At 47.3% G+C, this 10,000-nt stretch overlaps 1 protein-coding gene across 1 annotated transcript in view; it reads left to right on the forward strand.

Annotated features, from left to right (window-relative positions):
- dchs1b (dachsous cadherin-related 1b) overlaps window positions 1-10,000 on the forward strand; it is a 142,261-nt gene that overhangs the window by 14,736 nt on the left and 117,525 nt on the right. The window contains exons 2-4 of the mRNA XM_083778707.1: window positions 7,083-7,940; window positions 8,380-8,577; window positions 9,180-9,953. Of these exons, the coding sequence (XP_083634833.1) occupies window positions 7,104-7,940; window positions 8,380-8,577; window positions 9,180-9,953 (1,809 nt within the window). The 5' untranslated portion in view covers window positions 7,083-7,103. The remainder of the gene's footprint in view (window positions 1-7,082; window positions 7,941-8,379; window positions 8,578-9,179; window positions 9,954-10,000) is intronic.

The following is a 10,000-nucleotide window of genomic DNA, read 5'->3' on the forward strand; positions in this document are numbered from 1 at the left end:
ATCCATGTTATACTGCCCTCCCTCCAGCCCTCTCTCCCTCCCTCACTACATCCATGTTATACTGCCCTCCCTCCAGCCCTCTCTCCCTCCCTCCATCCATCCATCCCTCTCTCCCTCTCCCTCCCTCCAGCCATCCCTCCCTCCCTCTCCCTCCCTCCATCCATCCCTCTCTCCCTCTCCCTCCCTCCATCCATCCCTCCCTCCACCCCCCCTCTCCCTCCCTCCCTCCATCCACCCCCCCTCTCCCTCCTCACAGAGCTTTTTTACCCTGACCGCTGCAGCCCACTCTTCACCACAAACTGACCCCAGCCTTTCACTCTCGGTCTGCCATTTCTCTGCAAAGCCTGAAATTGTACACTTGCTAAACTATTGCGAAGCAAAGACGGAGGATCCTGGCGTTCTGCTCTGTTATAGTGCTCCAATTCAATCGCATCAGCACATACCACTGTGGCACTGCTGTTTCAATTGTACCTAAACCAAAAGAAGATCTAATTTCCTTCATCATGTAAACAATTAGGGCTGCAATGATCATAATAGCAATTATGTATTGATTACTTCTGTCATTATTTGAGCAAATGTTTTGGATAATAATGATGATTTTGATGATGAATGATCAAATTAACATAATAAATCAGAGAAGGTTCCTAACTTCCTACTTGTTGGATGTTATTGCCAGACAGCTGCCAAGTATGTGTACAGTAAAGTATGTGTACAGTAAAGTATGTGTACAGTAAAGTATGTGTACAGTAAAGTATGTGTACAGTAAAGTATGTGTACAGTAAAATCGTCAATGTAAAAAGACTGCAATTGCAGGTTATTTTCACGAACAAAACGTGGTGTGGTACAGTATGTATGGTGCAATATAACTACTAGCACATCTGCAGTGGTTTGGAGATGGGTTCAATTGAAGCGTTTATACGGTATATACATACAGTACCAGTCTGTGGAGGGTTGAAAAGCAAAGCCCTGTCCACCAGGCACCAGCCATGTTGCCAAAATGTCCACATGCTTTAATAACCTGCTACATCAAAGAATGAAAAAAAAAGAAGAAAAAGAAAAAAAGAAAGTGGTCGAGACAGAAGTATAGGATGCCGTTTTTCCCCCCCTTTCTCTCTCTCTCTCTCACTCTCTGTGACTTTGTCTCCTGTTTAACTTGGCCACGGCGGCCCGTGGCGTGGCGTGCCCGACTGAATCTGTTCTATCCATTAGAGAGAGGGACCGAGAGAGGAATGAGGGTAGAGATGGACGAGGGAGGCAGATCATTTAGATTGTTGAACTGGCACGACACGGCAGGCTGCTCCTCACAGCTGAGAGATGTTTACGACACCACCGATCGTACGCACACACATACAGTTTAAATACGTGCATTTGGACATATAGGCGTGCAGCGTGCACGTACACGCACGCACGCAGGCACGCACGCACGCACGCACGCACGCACATAAGGACACAAACAAAGACATACAATGGCTGCTCTTAACAGTCACAGTACATAGAGCGCAGCGTAGCTGGCCATTAAACGCTACAGTAAGTGTATTTACAGTGGAGGCCCATGTCTTTGAGGCTTTGAGGCAGATTATGGGGGTGCAGTGCCAGATACGATGTGGCTCAGACTGTGCGGAGCCCTCCGGGGCTGGTACTGTGGTCGCACAGAGATGATGTCACCACTCACGCATCGCACAGATGTTCCACAGGCACGGTGGGACCCCCAAAACAGGCATGCAAAGGACCTTGTTAGCGCACAGTAAAATCCCTACTGTGTGTTGAACGTGGAGAGGTACGCAGTACTGACAGAGTACCACTATTAACACTATGCTTTGGTGTGTTTTGTTAACACTGCTGCATTGTGGTTTTTCTTTCCTTTGTTGAGGTAGACATATTTGGGCCGCTTAAGCACAGATACAGTAGCTGAAGGGACATCTCTTTCCCCAGAAAGGCAGGCATTTTAATTGCCACGCAATCAATGGTTACTTTTATTTCAAGTGGATCATTTATTTGCATGTATTTCCATTTGTATAGGGTGCATTTACACTGTTAATTAAACACTATTAAAATCACTTGTTGTATAGACGCACTAGTGGATTTCTATACCACTACTCCATACTGCCACTAGGGGGAGTTGATCAGATAGCTACCATTTACTGCACTCACTGGCCATCTGTTAGAGATAGCCAACATCCTTTCAACATGAGTTATAGCTTTTTTATTTTATTTTTCTCCTCAGTCCCAGCCCCTCTGTGTTCATTCTTCAACAGTTTTCCATTTTCCAGAGTAAACAGCAGTGCCGTGCAGTGTATGTCAATAGGGATATGATGTCAGGGTGAGAGCTGTCATTGACAGTGACAGATCACAGGCTGGGCTCTGCTGCTCGCCAATATGTCCTCTCACTGACGCTGATCTGAAACCATGAGGGAGGGTGTGTGTGTGTGTGTGTGTGTGTGTGTGTGTGTGTGTGTGTGTGTGTGTGTGTGCGCGGGGTGGGCACGCACATGCACCGATTGAAGACTATGAGGGAGGGGTGGACACGGGCACGTGCATGCACTGAGGTGAAACCATGGGGGGGGCATAAGTCACATACACATACTGTACATGTGCACACTGTTGAGACATGCATGCACAAGTGCACACTCTCAGCACGCACGCACGCACGCACGCACGCACGCACACACACACACACACAGCAAAAGGCACACAGCAATCTATCCTTACACACACATTGAAATACACCCGAACTCAAGTTTATTTCCCCCCTGCATAGCCTCAGCAGACACTGGGGCCAAACCAGTGTAATGGTTTGATCACAGCACAGTATAACATTTCTATTGTGTCTCTCTCCATCTCTCTGCTTTGTAGAGTCTCCCAAGTGGAATTTTGGAAACTGATCGCGATTCTGACACTAAATTGGCAAAAATAGCCGATAGGCAAAGGCAAGACGGACAGGAACACACATACATAAACCCGCCCACCCACACGTGTGCACGAGTGCATGCACACAAGCATGCCATGTGCAATTTCTCTGTCTCTCTCTCTCTCTCTCTCTCTCTCTCTCTCTCTCTCTTTAGTATCCCCTTCAAAGTGTAGACTTGTGCCTTTCTCTGTGTGTAGGAGTATAGCGGTAATGGCCCTGTTCAGCAGCAGCAACAGTGTGGACCAGATGTCCACTGGTTTGAGACCAGTATGACCGTTCTCTCCTCCTCACTGCGTGTCCCTGTGGAGCAATCTATAGTGTTCATTAATCTCACTGTCCCCCAGCAGCCTCACAATGTGGGTCAGACTACCGAGGGACAGGGTCACTGGGCCCGGCCGGCTGGCTGGCAGAATGAATGATTATACAAAAGAAAAGGCCATCTGAATAGCGCAAATGTAAAGCCGTTGTTGTAACATTGCGAATTCAAGAACATACAGTGTAAAAGTCCATGACTTATGACATCCTTTTGGAGTGCAGAATCCCCATTTCAGACGTGCGGTTTGGAGCGCTTTCCAAACTGTATATGAAATGGAGCTTTATTGTGGAACTATATTTTGACACTCAGGGTTACTGGAATGTCTGTCTGGCAGAATGAAAAATGCATTTCACGGGACATTAAAAATATATGTTTATTACTAAAATCCTTTGCTGCTGTCGTCACACATTCTGTCTTTTTATTATTGGAAAGTATTGCCTATTGTCTTTGTCCTGTATTTACGTCTGCGTTGGTCCTAGTGCTACTTGTAAAGCACTCCAAATGCTTCATATATGCTTCATATGCTGGAAACGTGGATCATTTTGGAGTAAAATATGTTGAAGTGTGGGTGACATTGACCTCATAGTCAAACCAAAATGATACGGTTTGATTGCTGTGTGTCTTTTGTTGTGGACAGTTCACTTGTGCGTGCGTCTGTGCGCATGCGTGCACGTGTGTGGTTGGTCGGCTGTGTGTCATTGTGTGCACACACACACATGCATGCGCACTTGCGTATCTTGTGCGTGACCATGACTGAATGTGTGTTGCATGCACACCTTCTCTCTCACTCTCTCTCGCAACAGAACGTGTAGCTGGTAGACATTCCTGGCGCTCACTGTGCACATCATACGTGCGCTCGGGGAGCTCTTCAGTAGGCGAATAGGACTGGTTAGAATAGAGCCAACACCCCGTGCTGTCTGGCTACTGTTCTTATGCATCCCTGTGCTCTACACCTCACTTTTATAGTGGATTTTCTGAAACTGAGACAGAGCAACAGCTAATACTGTAGTGTACATTTTCATTTTTGAGAGTTTAGCAGATGCTATATACAGTATACACAGTACTGTATATATACTGGGTCCCAGCCCACCGGGAGTGACGTGCAGAGAGGGAGCTGGCTCCGTCTCTTGCTCAAGGGCACTGTGTGCTGTGTCTCACATAGTTAGTACTGACGTTAACGTCGTGCCGTTGGGTTGTTTCACAACCGTTGGGCTGGGACTCAAAGTGGTTTGCAAGATCTCAGATAAATTACAAGTATGAGGCAGTAAAGGCTTCATTTATGCTCCATCGTACGGTACGACAGTGTCACATGTGAAGAATAGCAGATATAGAGGCTTTAGTTTAGCCATTGACTATATACATGTGGTATAGCCAATACTGCAGACGCATGGTATTCTTGATATTACTTCAGCCCAAAGCATGTGGTTTGTTAGGTTCAGTATAATAACTTCTAGCTTGAGTCTTATATCAATTGTGTGGTTATTTTTTAATTTAACCCATTGTAATTTACCCCATTGTTAGATTTGAATCCATTTGCAGATTAATTCTAGACAAAAGTAGGCGCGGCCCAGGCCGTAGCGTAACGGTCTGGGCACCGGACTGGTAATCCAGTCGCAGTGTGCCGCGGGTTCGACTCCCGGACCCGACACGGCCTTTACTGCATGTCATCCCCCCATCTCTCTCCCGTTTCCTGTCAGCCTACTGTCTGTCCCTTCAAAAATCAATAAAAGGCGTAAGCCGCAAAAAAAAATATCTAAAAAAAAAAAAAAAAAGAAAAGTAGGCGCAATAATACAGTAAAACATACTGTACTGGGAGCTTACTACATTAAGCAACATCTGGGTCTCATTGCAAAGCCAGTTGAGAACCGTTGCACTATAGTATTATGCTCCGATCATAATAATGATATGACATACAAAGTACAGAGCGACAATTAGTATAATTCCTTATGAGCGATGGTGGAAGTACTGTAAGGTTCTGCTGATAACTGTATTGAAAAGTCTGTGAAGATCTGCTGTGAGTTAATGTCCCCCTGGTCTCCAAGTGTGATGGATGAATATTGTCCAGACGGGCTCCTTTTGCACACTGCAGAATGTTTCTAAGAATTATAAACTAAATTAATCATCTCTTATAAATACTTGGATCATATGCATAAACAATGATGGCCATTTTCAAGATAATGTAAATGTTTGCTGGCCTCGTAAACAGGGAAAATGTGCGTCTACCTTGTAAATGCTGGTTGGAAAGGCAGGTTTTCCCAGGATGTGTGTGTCTCCAAAAAGATGTGTTGATGTATGTGTATGTGTGTGTGTGTCAATGCTGGGGGGACTTGGCTTATTGTTACCTATAATTCTTTGCATATGTTAAAAAAAAGAGGGGCATAATTCGTACCACGTTCAGGACAACTGAAATAGTTGTGGATAATTTGTAGGTAAGCTGTCAATTACTGGAATGACTATATAACCTACTAAATTATCTTTGAAAGATATTTGACTTGATTCACTTCGTGCACGTGCCGAATGACATCTGACTGTGAGTTGTTATTTGCCCTTCATTATAATGTGTGATGAATACAAATTCAGTCATACATGTCATACTGTACATACATTATTACATACATATATTATTGTAATTGCATAGCCGCTTCCGTCGCGGTTCTAAACGTGATGAAACCGATTCCGGTTCCTCCAGTTCCTTCCGGTTCTGGATCCCAACTCTACGTCCTGGCACTCCAATCAGTTTAAAACAAACAGAGCATTATTTATGAATAATATTTGACCCAGATGCAGCGTGTGAGAGACAAAGTATGTGTTGCGTAGATGCATATCAGCAGTATGTGATTAGATGCTGTGGGGCTCAGGAGGAGGAGGCATGTTGCTGTATGTTTGTGTAGGTGCAGAGTCAAATCCTGAGTCTTAATTTGACTCTGTCAGGGTATTTTGTTTTCACTTTGCTCTACATATTGAGGCCTTGTTAGAGTAGCTACAGACTTTAAATTCCCATGCATTCCATCCATCTGTGTGTGTGTGTGTGTGTGTGTGTGTGTGTGTGTGTGTGTGTGTGTGTGTGTGTGTGTGTGTGTGTGTGTGTGTGTCGATATTACCTATCATCAAGATATTTCAGTTGATGTTTTATGACAGAACAGTGAATTTTGATACCTATTTCAATGTCTCCCAATGTTGTCTCTTTGTGACCAATCTAGACACAATATTCCCATCCGTTGTTACCCATGAGATATAAATAATAGTTGATAGTTCCTTCACAGTCTCACTCTCCATCTTGGTTCTTTTCCCGTGCTGTTTTAAAATCGTCCCTATAGGCTACTATAAAACACATCTCGGCACAGAAATAATGTTTTATGCCAGGTTCTGTTTTCCATCTCACTGGTTCGTTAACACTCACATTGTCTATGGGACAGTTCAATTTGAGGTTATCAGTATTCTGTAGCAACAACATTGGACTTAGAGAATTCAGTTCCTGGTTCAACTGCAATTTACATTTATAAGCGGGTAGTGAGTGGCTAACAATCCACTCCAATTAGTAAATGGCTCTCACCTAGCCTGTAACAGTCTCCATTAGCTCTCCACCATTATTTCCTAGTGGATGATCTGACCAAACATGGGAGAAATGTTATGATTTATTAGTTACTTACCACAGTAGTTCTGCTCTAACATTATACTGGGCCAAAGGCATATCAAGGGATAGCTTAGTTATTGAATAAAATCGAGACATATTGAATAAATAGAATACGAATTGTAAATAGCCTATTGTGATCGCCTTTAAATGACATGGCCTGATGCTAGCCTGTCCACATCTGCTTGACGTTTCCTTCCTTCTGTCTGTTGTTTGTCTTCTCTCAGGTGTAGCAGAGGAACCCAGCCATGCCGATTACAAGTAAAGGGTCGAGAGGGAGGGCCAGGGTCAGCGGACACCGTCTTGTATGTCCAAGTCTATGGCGACGGCCGTCTGTCTTTGTCCTCTATGTCGTCCTTCACCTGGTTGTCGTTCAGTCCACCGCCGTCCTCGGAGCCCTGGAGCTCCAGCTGGACGAGGAGCAGCCGGCGGGGACCATCGTGGGCGACATCAGCGCGGGGCTCCCGCCGGGCGTCACCGCCAGCCTCTACTTCATCTCCGACCACGAGGGCACGGGGGTGGGCAGCGACCTCAACATCGACGAGACCACGGGCATCATCACCACCGCCCGCCGCCTCGACCGCGAGGAGAGGGACCACTACAGCTTCATCGCCGTGACCATGACGGGCGTGACCGTGGAGGTGTCGATATCCGTCAACGACATCAACGACCACGCGCCGGCGTTCCCCAAGAAGAAGGCCGCCCTCAAGATCCCCGAGCAGACGGCCGTGGGGACGAGGTTCTCCCTGGAGCCGGCGACAGATGGCGACAAGGACCAGCTGACCACCCAGGGCTACGCCATCAGGGAGGGCAACGTGGGCCAGGTCTTCAAGCTGGAGACCAAGAGGGGCGCCAACGCGGTGCTGTACCTGGACCTGGTGGTGAACGGAGTGCTGGACAGGGAGAAGCGCTCGGCCTACAGCCTGGTGCTGGAGGCCTCTGACGGCGGCTCGCCCAGGAGGATGGGCTCCATGGCCCTGGAGGTATCTGTGACCGACATCAACGACCACGCCCCGGTGTTCAACCAGAGCCGCTACCACGCCATCATCTCAGAGAGCCTGCCGCAGGGCAGCAACATACTGCAGGTTAGAATCACGTTCACTTAACCCATTCTGACCCGAGATCAGATTCATACGAGGTTTCCCGCCGGACACACACTGGGTCTGATTAACCCATTCTGACCTGAGATCAGATTCTAAAAATGTCAGTCGCTCTTCGATTTTTCAAAAATAGCAGACCTTCAAGCTCGTATCGCGCCACTCGGTGGCGCGATATGAGCTTGTAGATCTGCTATTTTTCAATAGCTAAAGCATAACATGATGCCAACACCAAAATGGGTGCCCGTTCAGAATGGGTTAAGGTCATTATTAATGGAATAATACCAAATAAATATAAGTACGAAATTTGAGATACCGGTAACAAACAAATAAACAACAAGAAAAAAATTTAAATAATAAAAAAATAGTTTCAATGAAAGCAGCATAATACTAACTTGACCTTTTTTCGTATTACAATTCTCTGCAGGTATTCGCGACCGATGCAGACGAGGGCGACAACGGCCTGGTCCTGTATGAGATCAACCGGCGTCAGAGTGACCCTGACCGGTGTTTCGTCATGGACGTCAAGTCAGGGGTCATCACTCTGAACAGGCCTCTGGACTATGAGAAGAAGAGAGTCCATGAGTTGGTGGTGCAGGCCAGAGACAATGCCAGCCACCCTGAGGTAAGTTTTATATTTTTAATCATAGTCTTTTACACAGTAAAAAAAATCCTCCTTTAACTCATTTAAACCTAAACCTATACCTGTCTACTACTCACTGCTCCGAGACATCTAAATTCGCTCTCACTCTTTAGAACACATGGAAAGGAAATACACAGTACATGATACATGTTACACTTTGAACATGACTTTACAATATACAGTATTTGGGACTTGTACTTGTTTAACCCATTCTGACCGGGCACCCATTTTGGTGTTGGCATCATGTTATGCTTTAGCTATTGAAAAATAGCAGATCTACAAGCTCATATCGCGCCACCGAGTGGCGCGATACGAGCTTGTAGGTCTGCTATTTTTGAATAATCGAAGAACGACTGACATTTTTAGAATCTGATCTCAGGTCAGAATGGGTTAATCAGACCAGTGTGTGTCCAGTGGAAAACCTCGTATGAATCTGATCTCAGGTCAGAATGGGTTAATTACAATTTGTAGTACTGAGATTTTAGTGTTTAGTGTTTTGTGTCCGCGGCACATTATTGTGTCCGTAACGCGCATTGCTCCAACTGTACAATTGCATTCTCCACCTCATCATTATTTTGCGTCAGGTCACCAACGCCTTCGTGACGATCCACGTCCGCGACTTCAACGACAACCAGCCCACCATGACCATCATCTTCCTCAGCGAGGACGGCTCGCCGCGGATCTCGGAGGGCGCCCAGCCGGGCCAGTACGTGGCGCGCATCTCCGTCACCGACCCGGACTACGGCGAGTACGCCAACGTCAACGTGTCCCTGGAGGGCGGCGACGGGAAGTTCGCCCTCACCACCAAGGACAGCATCATCTACCTGATCTACGTGGACCAGGCGCTGGACCGCGAGGAGCGGGACTCGTACGACCTGAGGGTGATGGCCACCGACTCGGGGACGCCCCCCCTCCGCGCCGAGTCCTCCTTCACCATCCAGGTGATGGACGAGAACGACAACCCCCCTCTGTTTGACCAGCAGGCCTACCGGCAGACCATCCCCGAGGTGGTCTACCCGGGGTCCTTTGTCCTCCAGGTCACCGCCCGGGACAAGGACCAGGGCCCCAACGGGGACGTGCGCTACAGCCTCATGCCGGACGAGCGCGGGCACTCCAGCTGGTTCTCCATCGACCCGGCGACGGGGATCATCACCACGGCCACCGCGCTGGACTTCGAGTCGGAGCCGTCGCTGAGCGTGACGGTGGTCGCCACGGACGGCGGCCGGCAGCCGCTGTCGTCCACGGCCAAGGTGGACGTCGTGCTGCAGGATATCAACGACAACACGCCGGCGTTCTCCAGCGGCCTCTACAACGCGTCCATCGAGGAGAACACGCCCGCTGGGACCTGCTTCTTAGAGGTAGGAAACAGCAACTTTCTGCAAAGGACTCTCTTTCTACTATGCTC

Source organism: Protomyctophum parallelum, assembly GCF_964188405.1.
Source record: "Protomyctophum parallelum genome assembly, chromosome: 1".
Taxonomy (NCBI): Eukaryota; Metazoa; Chordata; class Actinopteri; order Myctophiformes; family Myctophidae; genus Protomyctophum; species Protomyctophum parallelum.